Source organism: Pongo pygmaeus, chromosome 20 (assembly GCF_028885625.2).
Source record: "Pongo pygmaeus isolate AG05252 chromosome 20, NHGRI_mPonPyg2-v2.0_pri, whole genome shotgun sequence".
Lineage (NCBI taxonomy): Eukaryota > Metazoa > Chordata > Mammalia > Primates > Hominidae > Pongo > Pongo pygmaeus.
In genome coordinates, this window is record NC_072393.2 from 61,771,577 (window position 1) to 61,791,077 (window position 19,501).

At 51.8% G+C, this 19,501-nt stretch overlaps 1 protein-coding gene and 2 long non-coding RNA genes across 3 annotated transcripts; 2 read left to right on the plus strand and 1 right to left on the minus strand.

Annotated features, from left to right (window-relative positions):
• Positions 1 to 753: 753 nt before the first annotated feature.
• Positions 754 to 7,367, minus strand: UBE2S (ubiquitin conjugating enzyme E2 S). Its single transcript, XM_054463847.2, has 4 exons — positions 7,057 to 7,367; positions 6,285 to 6,432; positions 3,748 to 3,938; positions 754 to 1,256 (listed from the first exon to the last, which is right to left on the minus strand). The coding sequence occupies exons 1-4, from the start codon at positions 7,057 to 7,059 to the stop codon at positions 930 to 932; spliced, it is 669 nt and encodes a 222-aa protein (XP_054319822.2). The 5' UTR covers positions 7,060 to 7,367; the 3' UTR covers positions 754 to 929.
• LOC134738821 (uncharacterized) lies at positions 1,658 to 2,711 on the plus strand. Its single transcript, XR_010124938.1, has 2 exons — positions 1,658 to 1,965; positions 2,412 to 2,711. It is a non-coding gene; the product is annotated as an uncharacterized LOC134738821 (long non-coding RNA).
• Positions 7,368 to 7,893: 526 nt separating the features above from the next.
• On the plus strand, positions 7,894 to 12,205 carry LOC134738822 (uncharacterized). Its single transcript, XR_010124939.1, has 3 exons — positions 7,894 to 9,399; positions 9,678 to 9,784; positions 11,324 to 12,205. It is a non-coding gene; the product is annotated as an uncharacterized LOC134738822 (long non-coding RNA).
• Positions 12,206 to 19,501: the final 7,296 nt, after the last annotated feature.

A 19,501-nucleotide genomic window follows, 5' to 3' on the forward strand; every position in this document is an offset into this window, starting at 1 on the left:
GATGGGCCTGACCTAATCGGGTGCGCACTTCAAAGGGAATGGGCCCTTAAATCAGACCTGCCAGGGCCCAAGGAGGGGCAGCTTCTTGGAGCTAAGGCCCTAGTTCTACAAGAACTGAAATCAGCCAACAACCATGAGCTTGGAAGAGGACCCAGACTAAGGAACACCAACAACCAATACCTCCATTTTAGCCTGCAAAGCACTGAGCAGAGACTAGCTCAGCCGTGTCCAGACTTCCAACAGAAAGTCTGAAGTGGGTGTTGTTTTAAGCCACTGGCTTTGTGATCTGTTGTGCAGATATACACGTGGGAACAGGCTTTGCTGCTCACAAGGGAAAAACCAATCTTTAGCACAAAGTGGGATCAGATGATTCAAGGGGACTGAACCTTGGCCCAGTCTAGAACCAGACAGACGAGGCGAGCCTCATGCCAGACTGCTCGCGCCGTCCTGAGCAGGAATACCACCGCCACACCAACATGTCCATTATTCTAGAGGGAGAAATAATAGGGCAGTGCCACTCAGGCCACCAGGAGCAGCAGCTCCAGGTCCTCACCCCATTTTAGATTGGAAATCTGACTCCAAAGGGGGGTTGTGACTGCTCTACCCCCACAGAACAAAGAGGTGAACCCAAACCTCAAACAGCAAGGCTGGTGAGCTAGATGGACCCACTGCTGCAGTCCATGAGGCTTTACAAGGACCCAGGGCCTGTGCAGGGGAGCCAAACTCCCAGAGCCACGTGGCACCATGCAGCGGTCCTGGGGCATCTGTGAGACACAGAAGCTGCTTTTCCAACTTTATTTAGAAAAACAAATCCAGGTCCCAGTGCCCCCTGTACCCTCCCCGACCCCAGCCATAATTTAAATAACTTAGAGACAGAGTTGGAGGGAGGGGACAGGAGAGGTTGGGGGTGGAAAGAGGAAGAGAGCCCACTACAGCCGCCGCAGCGCCCGCTTCTTGTCCGTCTTTTTCTTGGCCGCCAGCTTCTTATCGCGCTCGCCAGCATGCTTCTTGGCCATGGGACCCTCAGCCCCTCCCGGGCCCCCTGGGGCCCCAGGGTCGGTGGAAGAAGCTGCAGTGCCACTGGCCAGGGCCCGACCAGCTTCGGCCCTGCCGCTGGGCCCGCCGGCGCCCCCGTGGATCTCTGTGAGCAGACGGGCCCGAGCCGCATACTCCTCGTAGTTCTCCAAGAGCAGGCGGCCCGCCTCCTCGTTGAGTGCAGACTCGGGGTTAGGGTGGATCAGCAGGCACTTGATGGTCTGTGGGAAGAGGCCCAGGGTCACAGTGGGTCGGGCAACCTACAGGGACCCCCAAGCCTCCACAAGAGGGTGGCCTCCGCTCTGGCTGTTCCTTGTGCTCCCAACTCAGCTGCAGATCCAGGCCCCACCTATGCTACATCCTCCCTCATCTTTGCTCCCTGTCTCCCTCAGAGGCCACTTTCCTGTGACCTGCCTCACAACAGATGTTCCCAAAAGGACACGATACCATAGGCCCAATAGTTTAAAATATCCCTGGTCCTCTGTGGAACTTGCTGGGTGATGGGGGAAACACCAAGGCCCCCTCTCAGGAGTTCATTACTTGCCTGAGCCCCAGACTTGAGTCCTATCATGGTTTTGAATTTGCCTCCGTGCAGTTCAGCATGACCTTAGAGGCCCTCTGGTTCAATGAGTGAGGCCTGGAGGCTGGAGAGAGGGAAGAGACTTCCCCAGGGCCTCAGGATTTGAGGAAATCACACCTGCGTGTTGGACTCTAAAGCTCCCCATCTTTCCAGATACAGCATAAATCCTGACCTCTCACTGTCTTTTATCAGAAATCCGAAGTTCACAGCCTAAGACTCCAGCTGGGTTGGACCACACACAAGAGGGCAAGACACCAGGACTGCTGGCCGAGGTGCACTTCGAGGGTGGTCCAGAGATTCCTCTCAACACTCTTCACAGCCCGTCCTGAGGGGTAAATTGGAGTGCAGAGGTATGACCTGCAGCCAGGCCTCCAGCAGCCCCAGCTGGACCCTCTGAAGTGGGTCTGGGCAAACTGGCCACAGCAGTTTGCTCCCTGGAGCTACTATGACACACACAGTACCTGGCTCAGCAGATATCACTGATGGTGACCAGGACGCAGGTTCCCACCCTAATTCTTATCACTGCACCCAAACTGCAGGTCTGGCTGAGCCCCTGACAGGCCCAGATGCTGACCTAGCAGCAAGTAGGCCTGGAGCTCGGTGCCAATGTCCCCAGCAGCCTCCAATGACACCCCAGGGGAAGGGAGGCGGTGCATGTGGGAGGGAAAGGTTTGGGGTCTGTTTACCTTGGAGCTCAATCCTCTCCCTCCCCATGGCAGGAAACCCCAATTCCCCACCCTCTCTGCCACGTGCCTCAGGGACTCATTAGAAATTTAGTTAACTTTTTGTTTTTCAGGTTGTGGGAAGGGTGGGGAGGCAGCAGGCTGTAAGCAGCCTGGAGCGCCAGCCTAGACCAGGACGCCTCCACCTCGGCAACACCGCAGCCAGGTCATTCTGTGTCATGGAACCATCTCGTACCTGCAGGACTTGGGCAGCACCCTTGGCCTCCACTCACTAGATGCAGTGGCACCCCCGAGTTGTGACATCCTTTTTGGTCTCCTGACAATGCATAATACCCCTTGGGGGGCAAAATCACCTCTGGCTGAGAAACACTGGTTTATGAACCCTATTGCTATTAAAAAACCACTGACCTGTATACTTTGGAACAGTGAGTTTTACGGCATGTAAGCTCAGCTTTAGCAAAAAAGCCTCTAATGAGACCCCATCTCTGCAAACCATAAAAATATAAAAACTAGCTGGGTATGGTGGTGCATGCCTGTAACACCAGCCATTCAGGAAGCTGAGGCAGGAAGATCACCTGAGCCCAGGAGTTCAAGGCTACAGTGAGCTATGACTGCGCCACTGCACTCCAGCCTGGGTAACAAAAAGCCTGTATCTTTAAAACAAAAAGGAAAGAAGGGAAGAAAGAAAAAGGAAAGAAAGAAAGAAGAAAGAAAAGAAAGAAAGAGAGCTTCTAACTAGACCCTTGACCTCCACCTGTCAGAAAACTGTCCTACAGGGTAGGCGCAGTGGCTGACTCCTATAAGCCCAGCACCTTGGGAAGCCGAGGTGGGAGGATCACTTGAGTTCAGGAGTTCGACACCAGCCAGGGCAACAAATGAGATCCCATTCCTGTTTTATTTTTTATTTTATTTTATTTTTTTTGAGATAGAGTCTCACTCTGTCACCCAGGCTGGAGTGCAGTGGCGCGATCTTGGCTCACTGCAACCTCCGCCTCCCAGGCTCAAGCGATTCTCCTGCCTCAAGCCTCCCAAGTAGCTGGGATTACAGGCATGTGCCACCATGCCCGGCTAATTTTTGCATTTTTACTAGAGACATGGTTTCACCATGTTGGCCAGGCTGGTCTCGAACTCCTGAGCTCAAGTGATCCACTGCACCTGGCCTACCCTATCCTTGTTTTTTAAAAAGAGAGAAGAGAAAAACCATCCTACAATACAAACTCACCACTCGTTGCATAGTAAGGTGCCCCTGGGCACTTCTCAACAGTACTTGGGTGTCCTGGGTCTGGCACTGTTCGTCTTTCTAGGAAAGCTAGCAACATGGATTTTCATGTGGAAACCTTCAACTACTTCAGAGTTGATTCAGAAAAACTAAACAAAGCGCTATGGCTCAGACACCAGCAGACCTCCAGAGGCAGGAGGCAGGAGGCCCAGCCCCAGCCCAGAACTCACCAGCAGTACGTGTCGGATGCCCAGCTCAGCCGTCCAGTCCCTCTTGAGCACGTTGACGCAGATCTCGCCATTGGCCCCCACGTTCGGGTGGAAGATCTTGGTCAGGAAGTAGCCCTTGGGTGGGGAGGCAGGGAAGTCCTTCCCCAGCAGGAGTTTCATGCGGAACAGACCTCCAGCATATGGGGTCCCCTCTGGAGTGGAGGGAGGGGTACAGGGTCAGGGCACTCAGGAGTCCCAAGGCACCTCAACACCCCAAAGTCTAGTCTCCGCGGTCTGATTGTGATGCAGGTGGGTGCCCCGCCAGCTCTGCCAACAGACTGGAGGATTTTTTCTTTTTTTGAAATAGGGTCTCTTGTGTCACCCAGGCTGGAGTGCAGTGGCACAATCTCAGTTCACTGCAGCCTGCAATTCCTGGGCTCAGGTGATCCTCCCATCTCAGCCTGCCAAGTAGCTGGGATTACGCGCATGCCACCAGGTCTGGCTACTTTTTTTTTTTTAAGAGATAGGGTCTCACTATGTTGCCCAAGCTGGTCTTGCACTCCTAGGCTCAAGTAGTTTGTTCACCTCAGCCTCCCAAAGTGCTGAGATTACAGGCGTGAACCACCATGCCCAGTCAGGCTGTAGAATTCTTAAGAGCATGAGGCCAGGTGTGGTGGCTCACGCCTCTAATCTCAGCACTTTGGGAGGCTGAGGTGGGCGGATCACCTGAGGTCAGGAGTTCAAGACCAGCCGGGCCAACATGGAGAAACTCCGTCTCTACTAAAAATACAAAATTAGCTAGGCGTGGTGGCGCATGCCTGTAATCCCAGCTACTCGGAGGGCTGAGGCAGAAGAATCCCTTGAACCCGGGAGGCGGAGGTTGCAGTGTGCCGAGATCGCGCCATTGCACTCCAGCCTGGGCAACAAGAGTGAAACTCTGTTTCCAAAAAAAAAAAAAAAAAAAAAAAAACCAAGCATGGTGGCTCACACCTGTAATCCCAGCACTTTGGGAGGCTGAGGCAGGTGGATCACAAGGTCAGGAGTTCGAGACCAGCCTGGCCAACATGGTGAAACCCCGTCTCTACTAAAAATACAAAAAAGTAGCTGGGCATGGTGGTACGCGCCTGTAATCCCAACTACTTGGGAGGCTGAGGCAGGAGAACTGCTTGAACCCAGGAGGCAGAGGCTGCAGTGAGCAGAGATTGCGCCATTGCACTCCAGCCTAGGTGACAGAGCAAGACTCCGTTCAGAGAGGAAAAAAAAAAAAGAGCAAGAATGGCTGGGTTCCTAGGGGGCCACAGGACCTCCCCCAGAACGTCAGAGATGATGCCCATCTTGGAGCCCCCACCTGTGTCACTATCAAGCTTGTCTGCACCCTCCTGGATACCCCTTCTCAGCCCAAGTGACCACTCCAGTCACAGGCCCTTCCCAGGTGGCAGGGACCCAAGTACGCACTTTCCTATAAGATGCCCACTTATATGCCTTTCAGATCAAGGATCCAACTGTCTGTCAACTCCACAACCTCCCACCTCAGTGAACGCTTCTCCCACTCACCCACTTGCTTGGGTCAAAATACTGTCCCTCCCCTAGCCCATCAGCAGCCTGAGCATGGGCCTGCTAGGTCCTCTCCCGAATCTCATCCCATCTCCAAGGCTAGCTTCCTGGTTGGCCTCTGGGTTCTTTCCCCTGCCAGGCCGGCTTTCCTCACTTCAGTCAATAGGAACTTTGGAGGGATTTATCACACCCCTGCTTTAAACCTTCCACCAGCTTCCTCTACAAACTCCTTGCAGAGGCCTAGAAGCCCTAAAAGATCTTGGCAGCTTCACCATCAACTTTCTTCATGTGTTTTTACCAAGCACCCAGCTCCACCTGCCCCAGGGCCTTTCTGGGAGCCTTCCCATTGTCATGATCCCGTGCCCCCTGCAGCAAGGCATGAAGGACCTCAACTGTCACCACTGCCAAGTCTTTCCTGACCACCTACCACCATCACCACAGTGGACGAGACCATTCCTTCACGGGCTCTGCTCAAATCCTGACTTTGTAGGAATTCTGGTGATAATAGAAATGTAGCCTGCATGAAACAGTATTCTAAATCGCTCCGCAAATCATGTGACCCGCAAATCATTTATGACCCGTCTCCGCACAATCTGCATCTGGCTTGTTTCCTCATCCCTGACACTCACAGCAGGATGGAGTTTGAGATCATCTGGCCCACCCTCCCAGACCCTTGCTGACACCATTCCCACCACCTGGAACTCTCTTCCCATTCCTACTTAATTCCTACCCACCCTCAGGTCCAGGGAAGCCATGTCTGAAAGCCTTGCTTCAAATGTAGAGTACCGTCCCATGATATACTAACTCAATAACCAGGTATTTGTCAACCCTTACGGGAAAAGAGTACATAATTGTCATTTGTGGCGTCCTGCCCTATCCACCAATGCATCCCCAGCACCTGACACGAGGCCAGCTTGTAATGGGTACTTCCCGGTAGGGTGATCTAGAGCAGGGTGATGGAGAATCTAAGCAGCAGCCCCTTCTCTCTTTCCTTCCAAACTCACCAGGGCCCTCGATGGTGACCTGGAGGTCGGTGAGGTCCTCCTCGTTGGGAAAGACCTTGATGCCATCGGGTGGGTCTGCGGTCAGTGTCGTCACCTCCTTGTACACCAGGCGGATGATGTGCGGGGGCAGGTTCTCCACGTTGGAGTTCTGAGCACGGATGGGAGAGCAGGGTGAGCGAGTGTTAAGAGCTGGACTTCCCGCAGGGCCTAAAGATGCTGAGACTGCCCAAGTCTTGACTCAGTGGCCCCAGGCTGTCAATCACCGTTGAACTCCCAGACTCTCACCCAGGATGCTTCAAGCCACCAGCCCAGGCAGAGTTTCCAACAGAAATGGGGGCGGTTCACGGGGGGGGCTTGCAGATAACTCCACCCACCCTAGAAACCACCCCCTAAAGCCCGCTCCTAACCCTGCTTGGGCCCCAGTGGTTCCACGTAGACCAGAGATCTACTCTCTCCCCCTTCTCCACTAATTTTTGGTTAGAGCATCCTTGAAACCCCGGCTCAGGTCTGGAGATGGCGGCGGGGCGTCTTTGCTCCTGGTAACACCCATGGGCGGGCCGCAAAGCGCCCGGAGCCCTCGCCGCCAGGGAGACTGCGGGCCGCCCGAGCTCCTGCTCCGCCTGCGGGAAGGCCCTCGGGCCCATCCCGGGTCAGGGACCCCCAGGCTGGCCCTCAAACCCCTCAAGGCCGCCCGTCGGAGGCCCCTGAGACTCCACCTCCTCCCTCAGGGACACCTCGGACCACCCTCTTGGGCCTCACCGCCCGTGCTCACCATGGCTGCGGCCGGCCGGGGGCGGGTCCCCCCGGCCCCCTTCCTGCGTTCTTCGGTCCGCCGGCCGGGGCGGGGGGCCCAACTGCTGCCGCTGCGGCCCTGGAGAGGCCCCGGCGGCCCCGCTCCGCTCCCCGCTGCCTCCGACGTCCGCCGCGCACAGCCTACCCTAATCCGCCGCCCCGGTGCCCGGCAGCACTGAACCGGCCGCGCGCGCACCACGGCCTCTTTATAACCGCCCGCAGGCCACGCCCTCCGCGGCCCCTCAGACCCGAGCCTCAACCGTGACGTCAGCGCGCACGTTCCTTGGTGTTCGACGCGCTCGCTCCCTTCCCCGCAAACTGTGGTCAGAAGCGAGGGAAGTGGCGGAGAGGGCTGGGTAGCAGGCCGGCCAATGGGGGCCCGCGGGGGTCGGGGAGGGTTCTTAAAGAAGGGAGGGGCTGAAAAGGGGAAGAAGAGAGGAAGGGGACGGGGAAGGCGACGCGGCCGCTGATTGGGCCGTTTGAATGAGACGCCGCCACGGCCCGGCATACGCGCGGGCGCGCCCTGACGCTGAGGAAGTCGCGCACGCGACTAACGGTCTTCCTGGGGGCTGGAGCGTGGCGAGGAGAGGCGGGACTCGGGGTTTTAAACGCCTGATGGAAGGCGCTCGGGCCAATAGGGATGCGCTTTAGTGACTGGTGGGTCACGAGACTCGCATGGGCCAATGGCTGACAGAGACCGGTCAGAGGACGACCCAGTTTCGTGCATATCAAACCGCTGCCAGCCAACGAAATCCGTTGATTTTTATATATGCAAATGAAGTGTGCGCTGCCGCCCGCGCCCCCTCCTTTGAGCCGTGGTGGAGGTGGGCGCTGGAACTCCGGCTACATTTTTCTACAAGGCGCCATTTTGTGCTGGAAATGCTCTTGGGCCCACGTCCTGTATTGCTAAGGCTCAGAGATCAGTCAGAATGACCTTGAAGGCTTGGACAGCCTTGCACTCCGTGTGTGACCCCGACCCCTGCCAGGCTTCATCGAAGACGCCAGCCTCAGTTTCCTTATGTGACAAATGGGCACTGGGATCCGTTGTGATGCCAGGGAAAGAAGTCAGAGAGTGCCAAGACGTTTATTCAGGGCATGGTTCTGCCTGTGACTGACCCATGGCCTCCAGCCACACCCGCCTTCTCTGGGACTCAGTTTCCCTCTCTAGGAAATGGACGCATAGCTGCCTGGGAAAGGGACTGTCTCCAGCCCTCAGTGTCAGTAAAAACGTCAGGCAATTGCTTGAGAACGGTGGCCAGAGCTCCCTGAGCAGGCCTTTTGGAGGTGCTTAGAGAGGAGGAGGGAATGCTGAAGTTGGCCATCCTTTGCTCATCTGTGCAGTGCGGTCGCAGTGCCCTCTCGGTGTCTCTGCCAGTCTGTGCGTCCACAGCTCTTCTTAGTTTCTTGGCCTTTTCCAGCCGTGGATGACAGCATTAACATCTGGGCCTAATTGGGCCACAGATACCTGAAAAGACCCCTGGCTACCAGCTTCCCCTCATGGGGCCTCAGCTTCTGAAGAAGGAATAAGGAAGGTGTGAAAGAAATCTACATGGCCAAGGTCAGGCATGGTAGCTCACGCCTGTAATCCCAGCACTTTGGGAGGCTGAAGCTGGTGGATTACCTGAGGTCAGGAGTTCAAGACCAGCCTGGCCAACATGGTGAAACCCCATCTGTACTAAAAATACAAAAATTAGCCAGGTGTGTTGATGCAGCCCTGTAATCCCAGCTACTCGTGAGGCTGAGATGGGAGAATTGGTTAAAGCCGGGATGTGGAGGTTGCAGTGAACTGAGATCTCACCACTGCACCCCAGCCTGGGCAACAGACAAGACCCTGTTTCAAAAAACAAAAAAGCAAAAAAAAACCAAAAAACAAAAAAAGCCTACATGGTCGGGTACAGTGACTCACGCCCATAATCTCAGAACTTTGGGAGGCCAAGGTAGGTCAATCACTTGAGCCCAGGAGTTCGAGACCAGCCTGGGCAACATAGTGAGAGTCCCCCACCAATATGTACAAAACAAACAAACCCAAAACAAGAGAAGAAACAGCTACAGCATAAAAAGTCATCATCATAACTGGTTTGTGGAGAAATGGCTACAGGTGATCCCTTCCTGCTCCCTCACCCCAGGTCCAATCTATACCAGTTCCTGTTGACGTCATCTGCTGAACCTGATCACTTCCTCCCATCCCCCATGCCACCAGTCCTGCTTAGAGTCACCATCATCCCATTTTGCCGATAAGCATTTTGCTGATCTTCAATTTTAGCCTGCTGGGTGTGGAGGATTCCAGCCCAATTAACAGACAAGGAAACTGAAGGAGCAGGAGGTAAAGTGACTTGCTCGGGGTTCCCCAGCCGGGACAAGGCAAAGCTAGTGGCTAAATTCGTCTGGATCTTAAAAATCCACCCAAAAGACATAACAATAATGATGATAATACTAATGGTTATTATGTATTATTTGCTGTGTGCCAGACCCTGTTCTAGTTTCTTTACATGCTTGATGTCATTTAATCCTTGTAACAACCATGATGGGTGGATATTATTAATTATTATGATCCCTTCTGGATACCTGCATTTATTCAATACATTTGTTTTTCTCTATTAGCATCTACACTCTAGCTGCCAGGATGCTATGGGATACAGCAGAGAATAAAAGGGACAAAGCCTCGACTTTCATGGATCTTACATCCTGGTGCGGGAGCCAGATAGCAAGTAAGTCTATACCATCATGTCAGCAACTGATAAAGACTGAAGAACAATTAGCAAGTGATAAAGACATGAACAATTAATGGGAGGGGGAGGTTCGAGAGGGAGGGATGGGGCTGCCATTTTACCTTGGCTGGGCAGGGAAAATCTGTCTGAGGAAAGGTCATTTGGGCTGTTGGAAGGTCTATGGGAAAAGCATTTTGAGCAAAGGGAACAGCAGGTGTCAAGGAGATTGTGCTTGGTGCTTTTAGGGAACATTAGGAGGCCAGTGAGGCTGGGTTGGAGTGAGGCAGAGCAAGTAGAGGGCTCTGAGGTGGGAGAGGTGAGGGGGTGCTGGTGCGCCTCCTAGGCCATGGTGAAAAGTATGTCTGTTTTTTGAGCAATGGGGAGGCATTGGTGGCTTTGAGCAGAGAATGACTCCGTCAGACTTATGAAAAGAAACAGGGAGGCCAATGAGGAGATGATTACCTTTGTTCAGGTGGGATGATGGTGGCTCCAAGCAGGATTGGTGGCATTAGGAATGGGGGAAGCAATGAGATGATGTCAACAGCAACTGGTATAGATTGGACTTGGGGTGAGGGAGCGGGAGGGATCACCTGTACCCTGAATAATCACCTGAAAACCGGGAAGGCAGACCTTTTCCAAAAAGGTTTTCCGATGCTGTGGTCCATTGGTCTCTGGTCCAACTCACTAAACTCTGCCCTTGTAGCTCCTAAGAAAACTAATGGGTGTGTTTCCAAAAACAGGCAGTGGCCAAAGTAGGCCCTTGAGCTATAGTTTGCTCCCTGCTTTACACAAATCCCAACATGCCCCACCCCAGCTGAAAACTCAAGAGTCCTCCTCCCCACTACATTTTGCATAAACCCCAGACTCCCCAAAAACCCATAAGCCCTTGCACCATCTCCTGAGGCTCCCTTGCCTTTTTCTGTTTGTTCCTGGAATAGGCCAAGCTTTTTACCCTGAGGACAGTTGGACAGGCAGTTCCTTGTGCCAGTCGTGCTTTTCCCCCCTCCGTCTTCTCATCTCCTAGGTTTACCCTAACTCGTCACCCCCTCACAGCAGCTTCTCTCCTCTTTCCTCCCCTCCCATGCTCTCTTTGCTTCATCCTCTTTGAACTTCATGATCTATCAGGATTTGCAATTATTTGCCTGCTTGTGTGTTTGACTCTTCCCAACTAGAAGATTAGCCCCAGCAGAGCATGGATCTTGTCCTCAGTCCCTAGCAGGGCGCCTGACAGACTGAAGATGTTATACATTCAACCAATATTTATTGAGCACCTACTATGTGCCAGGCACCAATCTGGGTGCTTGGGATTTATCGGAGATCAGATAGACAAAGATCTTTGCCCTTGGGATGCATCAGAGAACAGATAGACAAAGGGCTTACTGTAGTTGAGGAAGATAGAACCAAAAATGAAACATAATAAATAAGGAAAACATGGTATTTTAGAAGGAACTACATGTTGTGGTAGGTAGGGAATACTCTCTGTTAACCATGTTCTTCCTCTGTCCTCATGCCACAATAATCAACTGATCTTCAACAAAGCATACAAAAGCATAAAATGGGGAAAGGACACCCTACTCAATAAATGGTGCTGGGGAAACTGGCAAGCCACATGTAGAAAAATGAAACTGGATCCTCATCGCTCACCTTATATTAAGGTTGGTGCAAAATAAATCAAGGTTTTTGCCATTATTTTAATATTTGAAAGCTATACATCTCACAAAGGACTAATATCCAGAATTTACAAGGAGCTCTAACAAATCAGCAAGAAAAAAAAATTATCCAATGAAAAAGTAGGCAAAGGACATGAATGGACAATTCTTTCAAAAGAAGATATTGCAAACAGCCAACAAACATATGAAAACTGCTTAGCATCACTCATTATCAGGGAAATGCGAATTAAACCCACAATGAGATAATACCTTACCCCTGCGAGAATGGCCATAATTAAAAAAATATAATAGATGTTGGCATGGATGTGGTAAAAAGGGAACACTTTTACACTGTTGGTGGGAATGTAAACTAGTACAACTACTATGGAAACCAGTGTGGAGATTCCTTAAAGAACTGAAAGTAGATCTACCATTCGATCCAGCAATCCCACTACTGGGTATCTACCCAGAGGAAAAGAAGTCATATGCAAAAGACACATACACATGCATGTTTATAGAAGGACAATTTGCAATTGCAAAAATACGGAACCAACCTAAATGCCCATCATCACCCAATGAGTGGATAAAGAAAATATGGTATATATACACCATGGAATACTACTCAGCCATAAAACAGAAAACAGAATGAAATAATGGCATTCGCAGCAACTTGGATGGCCATTATTCTTTTTTTTTTTTTTAGACTGAGTCTTGCACTGTCACCTGGGCTGGAGTGCAGTGGTGTGATCTCAGCTCACTGCAACCTCCGCCTCCTGGGTTCAAGCGATTCTCCTGCCTCAGCCTCCCGAGTAGCTGGGATTACAGGTGCCCAACACCACGCCCAGCTAATTTTTTGCATTTTTAGTAGAGATGGGGTTTCACCATGTTCGCCAGGCTGGTCTCGAACTCCTGACCTCGTGATTCGCCTGCCTCGGCCTCCCAAAGTGCTGGGATTACAGGCGTGAGCCACTGCGCCCAGTCCTGAAGGCCATTATTTTAAGTGAATTAACTCAGGAATGGAAAACCAAATACCCTATGTTCTCACTTATAAGTGTGAGCTAAGCTATGAGGATGGAAAGACATAAGAATGGTACAATGGGGCCAGCCATTGTGGCTCACGCCTGTAGTAATCCCAACACTTTGGGAGGCCAAGGCAGGCAGATCACTTGTGGTCAAGAGTTTGAGACTGGCCTGGCCAACATGGTGAAACCCCATCTCTACTAAAAATACAAAAATTAGCCATACATGTTGGTGGGCACCTGTAATCCCAGCTACTCAGGAGGCTGAGGCAGGAGAATCGCCTTAACTCGAGAGATGGAGGTTGCAGTGAGCCGAGATTGGGCCACTGCACTCCAGCCTGGGCCACAGAGCAAGATTCCATCTCAAAAAAGAAAAAAAAAAGATACAATGGACTTTGGGGACTGGAGGGTAAGATTGGGAGGGGGTGAGGGATAAAAGGCTACATACTGGATACAGTGTACACTGCTCAGGTGATGGATGCACCAGAATGTCAGAAATCACCACCAAAGAACTTATCCATGTAACCGAACACCACCTGTACCCCCAAAACTATTGAAATATAAACAATTAAAATTGTAATGATGGTCACAAAACTTTGTGGATATATACTAAAAAGCATTGACATGTAGTTTAAATGGGTGAATTCTATGATACGTGAATTACATCTCAATTAAGCTTTTTCTTTATCTTTTTTTTTTTTTTTTTGAGACAGGGTCTTACTCTCTCATCCAGGCTGTAGTGCAGTGGTGTGATCTCATCTCACTGCAGCCTCCACCTCCCAGGCTCAAGCAATCCTTGCATCTCAGCCTCCCGAGTAGCTGGGACTACAAGGGTGCACCAACACACCAGGCTAATTTTTGTGCTTTTTGTAGAGATTGGTTTTCGCCCTGCTGCCTCCTCTGGTCTCAAACTCCTGGCCTCAAGCAATCCATCTGCCTCAGCCTCCCAAAGTGCTGGGATTACAAGTATGAGCCACTGCACCTGGCCTAAGCATTTTTTTTTTTTTGGTAAGAATTTAAAAAGTTACTGTGATGGGGGAAACTCAAAGAAAGTCATAGGGATGGGAAAAAGAGAGAGAGAGAGAGATCTGAGGGACAGTGTTCCAAGTTGGGAGAGGTGGCCAGGAAGGGCTAGGCTCTGCAGACTCCAGAAGGCCACCGTGAAGAGTGCGGGTGAGCTCTAGGGAGCTATTGAAGAGGTTTTTTCTTTTTCTTTTCTTTTCTTTTTTTTTTTTTTTTTTTTGAGATGGAGTCTCGCTCTGTTGCCCAGGCTAGAGTGCAGTGGCGTGATCTCGGCTCACTGCCAGCTCTGCCTCCCAGGTTCATGCCATTATCCTGCCTCAGCCTCCCGAGTAGTTGGAACTACAGGCACATGCCACCACGCCCAGCTAATTTTTTGTATTTTTAGTAGAGACGGGGTTTCACCATGTTAGCCAGGATGGTCTCGATCTCCTGACCTCGTGATCTGCCTGCCTTGGGCTCCCAAAGTGCTGGGATTACAGGAATGAGCTACCACACCTGGCCTATTGAAGAGTTTTGGGCAGAGGAGTGACTGGATTTGGTGCTCATATTGGGACTGTAGCTCAGGGCTGCTGGTAGAGACTGGACTGGAGGGTCCAGATTGGAAGCAGAAAATCCAGCAGCGAGTGGACTGTGGCTTGGCGAGGGTGGCGGCCGTCTGGGGAAGGGGTGGAGGGAAGGGAGCAGATGTGAGAACTAATCAGAAGGTGGTCTAGTGATGGTCAGCCTTCCAAATCCTTTGGGAGACAGGAATTGTCAGAGGATGGGATTGGGAAGGGGCACCCTTTCTTTGCTAAGTACTAGTAACCCATGAACTCGCTTTTGTTCAGGGCCGGGCGCGGTGGCTCATGCCTGTAATCCCAGCACTTTGGGAGGCCTAGGCGGGTGGATCACCTGAGGTCAGGAGTTCAAGACCAGCCTGGCCAACAAGGTGAAACCGCATTTCTACTAAAAATACAAAAATTAGCTGGGCACGGTGGTGCATGCCTGTGATCCCAGCTATTCAGGAGGCTGAGCAGGAGACTTGCTTTGATCTGGGAGGCGGAGGTTGCAGTGAGCTAAGATCGCGCCACTGCACTCCGGCCTGGGCAGCAGAGTGAGACTCTGTCTCAAAAGAATTTACTTTTGTTCAGTGAAACCTAAATTGTCCCTTTGGCTTGAATTCTGGCTTCAGAAATTAATCTTCATTTCTGTCCATCTGTATTAAATTACAAAAGAAATATGTGTTTGGAGGGAAATCCACAGTTACTGAGGCATGGGAAATGAAGGCTGGAGGTGTTGCTCTAGCCCTCCTTCCGCTCCTCCCCTCCACATCCACACTTCTTTCCACAGTGCTTCCCGTCCACATCCATCAGTAGCCTTCAATTAAACTGCTGCACAGCAAGTGTCCCTCAATACAATCACATTATAGAGCAGGTGCAGTGGCTCATGCTTGTAATCCTAGTACTTTGGGAGGCCTCAGAGAGAAGATCATTTGAACCCAAGAGTTCAAGACCAGCCTGGGCAACATAGGGCGACCCTGTCTCTATAAAAAAATAAGAAATTAATTTTTTTTTTGAGAGAGAGAGTCTCACCCTGTTGCCCAGGCTGGAGGGCAATGGCGTGATCTCAGTTCACTGCAACCTCCACCTCCCAGGTTCAAGCAATTCTCCTGCCTCAGCCTCCCAAGTAACTGGGATTATAGGCATGTGCCACCATGCCCAGCTAATTTTTGTATTTTTAGTAGAGACAGTGTTTCACCATGTTGGCCAGGCTGGTCTCAAACTCCTGACCTCAGATGGTCCGCCTGCCTCGGCCTCCCAAAGTGCTGGGATTATAAGCGTGAGCCACCGCACCCGGCCGAAATTAAAATTAAAAAAAAAAAAGTTAGCCAGGCATGGTGGTGTATACCTGTAGTCCCAGCTCCTCAGGAGGCTGAGGTGGGAGAAACACTTGAGCTGAGGAGGTTGAGGCTGCAGTGAGCTGGGTTCACACCACTGCACTCCAACCTGGGTGACATAGGAAGACCCTGTCGCAAAACAAAAACAGAAACCCTCAAAAAACAACAAAAAAGGTCAAAGATCCCACTGTAGTTTCTTCATGCTCTCTGACTGATGGGCATCAAGGCTGAGCCCAGTGCATGGCTAGACACTGCCATGAGCATCCTCCCTCATCTGTTTATCTTTGGGTACAGCCGTGAGCATTTCTGAAGGACAAAGTCTTAGAGAAACTTTCAAGATCAAAGAGTATGCGTGCTTGCCGTTCTGCGTTGTGGCCCTTGGCAGGGTTCTCCTTATTTGCATTCCCAAGATGTGACTTGCTCCTTTAACCCATATTTCTTTAGCACCAGATATACACCGGCCACTGTTCTGGGTGCTTGGGACACATCCGAGAACAAGATAGGAAACAAAATCCCTGCCCTCCTGGGGCTTCCATTCCAGCGGGGAGACTAAAAGTCTTCCTGGGACTGAGTGGCAGCCCAGGATGCAGGCCTTTGCATGCTCACACTGGGGAAGTCCTGGGCTAATAGGTAAGTCAAGTTGGTACTATTAAAAGATATTGGCAATGCACAGTGGCTCATGCCTGCAGTCCCAGCACTTTGAGAGGCTAAGGCGGGAGGATCACTTGAACTCAAGAGTTTGAGATCAGCCTGGGCAACATAGTGGGACCCTGTCTCTACAAAAAAATTAAAAATTAGCCAGGAGTGGTGGCACATGCCTGTAGTCCTAGCTACTTAGGAGGGTTGAGGCAGAAGGATTGCTTGAGCCCAGGAGGTTGAGGCTGCAGTGAGCCATGATCACGCCGTGGCACTCCAGCCTGGGTAACATAGTGAGACCCTGTCTGAAAAACAGAATAAGGATATTAATTGCTGTAAATATTAGTGTAGGCTAAGGAGGTTCAGGAATGTTGTGAGGGGGACAGTTTTTGTTTTTTTGTTTTTTTTTTGATGGAGTCTTGCTCTGTTGCCCAGGCTGGAGTGCAGTGGTGCCGTCTCGGCTCACTGCAACCTCTGTCTCCCAGGTTCAAGCGATTCTCCTGTCTCAGCCTCCCGAGTAGCTGGGACTACAGGTACGTACCACCATGCCCGGCTAATTTCTGTATTTTTAGTAGAGATGGGGTTTTACTATGTTGGCCAGGCTGGTCTTGACCGCCTGACCTCGTGATCCTCCCACCTCGGCCTCCCAAAGTGCTGGGATTACAGGCGTGAGCCGCCACACCTGGTGTGGGGGTACAGTTTTGTTTTTTTGAGATGGAGTCTCATCCTGTTGCCCAGGCTGGAGTGCAATGGCGTGATCTCGGCTCACTGCAACCTCTGCCTCCCAGGTTCAAGCAATTCTCCTGCCTCAGCCTCCTGAGTAGCTGGGATTACAGGCGTACGCCACCACACCTGGCTAATTTTTTGTATGGTTAGTAGAGATGGACTTTCACCATCTTGTCCAGGCTGGTCTCGAACTCGTGACCTCGTGATCCGCCTGCCTTGGCCTCCCAAAGTGCTGGGATTACAGGTGTGAGCCACTGCGCCTGGCCAAAGGGGACAGTTTTAAATACGGTAGAACTAATTGAGAAGGTAACATCTGAATAAAGATTTAAAGGAAGTGGCCGGGCACAGTGGCTCATGCCTGTAAACCCAGATCCCAGCACTTTGGGGAGCTGAAGTGGGCGGATCACTTGAAGTCAGGAGTTCGAGACCAGCCTGGCCAACATGGTGAAACCTCGTCTTTAATAAAAATACAAAAATCAGCAGGGTGTAGTGATTCATATCTGTAGTCCCAGCTACTTGGGAGGCTGAGGCAGGAGAATCACTTGAACCCAGGAAGTGGAGGTGGAGGTGGTAGTGAGCTGAGATCATGCCACTGCACTTTAGCCTGGGTGACAGAGCCAGACTTTGTTTTTTTTTTTTTTAAAAAAAATAGAATTTAAAGGAAGTAAGAGAGCAAGTTTTGTGGGAATCCAGAGAAAGGCCATTCCAGGCAGAGGAATCTGCCAGTGTCAAAGTCCCCTCACAGGAGAGAGCCTGAAGATGAGCAGTTTTCAAAAGATTCAGCATCGTGGGCAAGTCAAGGTGTCACGTCTTTTATTTGCATCTCCTTTCTTCCCAGTGAAGTTGAGCATCCTTTCCTGAGTTTCTGTGTCTGCTAGTCTGTGGTTGGTAGCAGGTTCCCTGCTCCTTAGTTCCTGAGTACTTCTGAGCAGACACTTGTGACCTTCCCAGCTTGAGGTGTCTGCACACGCTGGGGTAGGTAATTGACAAAAACTACTTTCCTCTGTGCCTCCGGAGCTGAACTTGGAACTCTCCTGGGTGGGAGAGGCCCTTATCAATGCAAAAATAGGCCCTTAAGTGGACCGGGTGCTCCCTCTAGTGACAGACACAGCAGTGATTAAATGCATTGCCCAGGTCAATCCTGCTTTGCAAATCCCTGAGCACAAGGCAGAGACTTCTTGAGTGCACTAGGAATTTCCTGTAATGACTGTACAACCAGCACTGGTGATGCACACCAAGCTTAAACAGAAAAATGCCCAGTGCTGGGGAGGGTGAGAGCACACGGACATTTTCACATACATGGACTTAGCACAGGCCCTCTGAGTTGTAGTTGGCATTGTCTAGCAAAAGTCTTCAAAATACACCTGCCACTCACCTCCTGAGAGCTCATCCGAAAGAAAATTAAGGGAATGGCCAGGCGCAGTGGTTCACACCTGTAATCTCTGCACTTTGGGAGGCCAAGGCGGGCAGATTATTGGGTCAGGGGATTGAGACCAGCCTGGCCAACATGGCGAAACCCTGTCTCTACTGAAAATACAAAAATTAGCTGGATGTGGTGGGAGTGCCTGTAATCCCAGCTACTCGGGAGGCTGAGGCAGGAGAATCGCTTGAACCAGGGAGTCGGAGGTTGCAGTGAGCCAAGATCGCGCCACTGCACTCCAGCCTGGGTGACAGAGCAAGACTCTGTCTCAAAAAAAAAAAAAAAAAAAAAAAAGAGAAAATTAAGGGAATGCACCAAGTGGTATGCAAAAAGATGTTCCTCAAGTATTGTTTAGAGTAGTAAAAACTAGGGAAAACCCAAACATCTGTTGATAGTAATGGCAGGGGCTTCTGCTACCATGCCGGCTGCGGCAGGGAGGTGCAGCTGGGGCTGCACGTTTCGTGGAGCCAGTGGAGCCCCGCCCCTTCTGAGTTGGGGCAGAGCTCCCCAGGTGTTGCTGCAGTCACCCAAACTGTGGCTGTGGATCTGAGCCTCCCTGTGCTCTTGGGGGTGAGGGGGGTGGTGCCAGGAACAGGTAGGCTCTGCCCTCCTGGGTGCAGCTGCAGCCACCAGACCCAGTACTGCAGATCTGGGCCTCCAGCTCCACAGAGCAGGCAGGAGCTGGGGCAAACAGGAGCCCTGCCCCTTCTGAATTGGTGGGGTGGGAGCTTCTGGGTGCAGTGGCAACTGTCCTCCCAGGCACGGGACTGAAGAGTCTCTGCAGCCCGCACCCTTGGGGGCCCCAGGAAGGGCCCCCCATCCCTTCAGTCTCAGGGGTGCCTGTTCCCACTGCCTGGCTTCTCACCGCTCCTGGCTTCTGCTCCCATCTCGGATCAGTGGTTAGGGCAGAGCTCCGGGTCTGTGAATGGCAGTAGGAGGCCTGGGCAGAAGAGGGCGGTCCTAAGGAGGGCCTGAAGGCTGGGGGCTGGGCTATCAGTCCTGAGGACCAGAGTGGGGACACGTGGTGCCTCTTCTGGGCCGCCCATGGCCACCCATGGACCAATCAGCATGTACTTCCTCCCCTCTGAGGCCCATAAAAGCCCTGGGCTCAGCCAGAGCAGGGCAGGGGACAGCCAGAGAAGGAAGAGGGAGGAGAGACAACTGGACTACCAGTGGTAGAGAAGAGCTACCTGCAGAGACTACCTGCTGGCAGAGAGGAGCCACCCCCACCAGGGCCTCCTCTCTGCTGAGAATTGCAGACATTAGGATGACCAGTTGCAGGGAGGAGCTACCCTCTCCAGAACCTCCTCTCTGCTGAGAACTGAACACTCAACAGATGACCTGCCTACAGAGAGGAGCTACCCACTG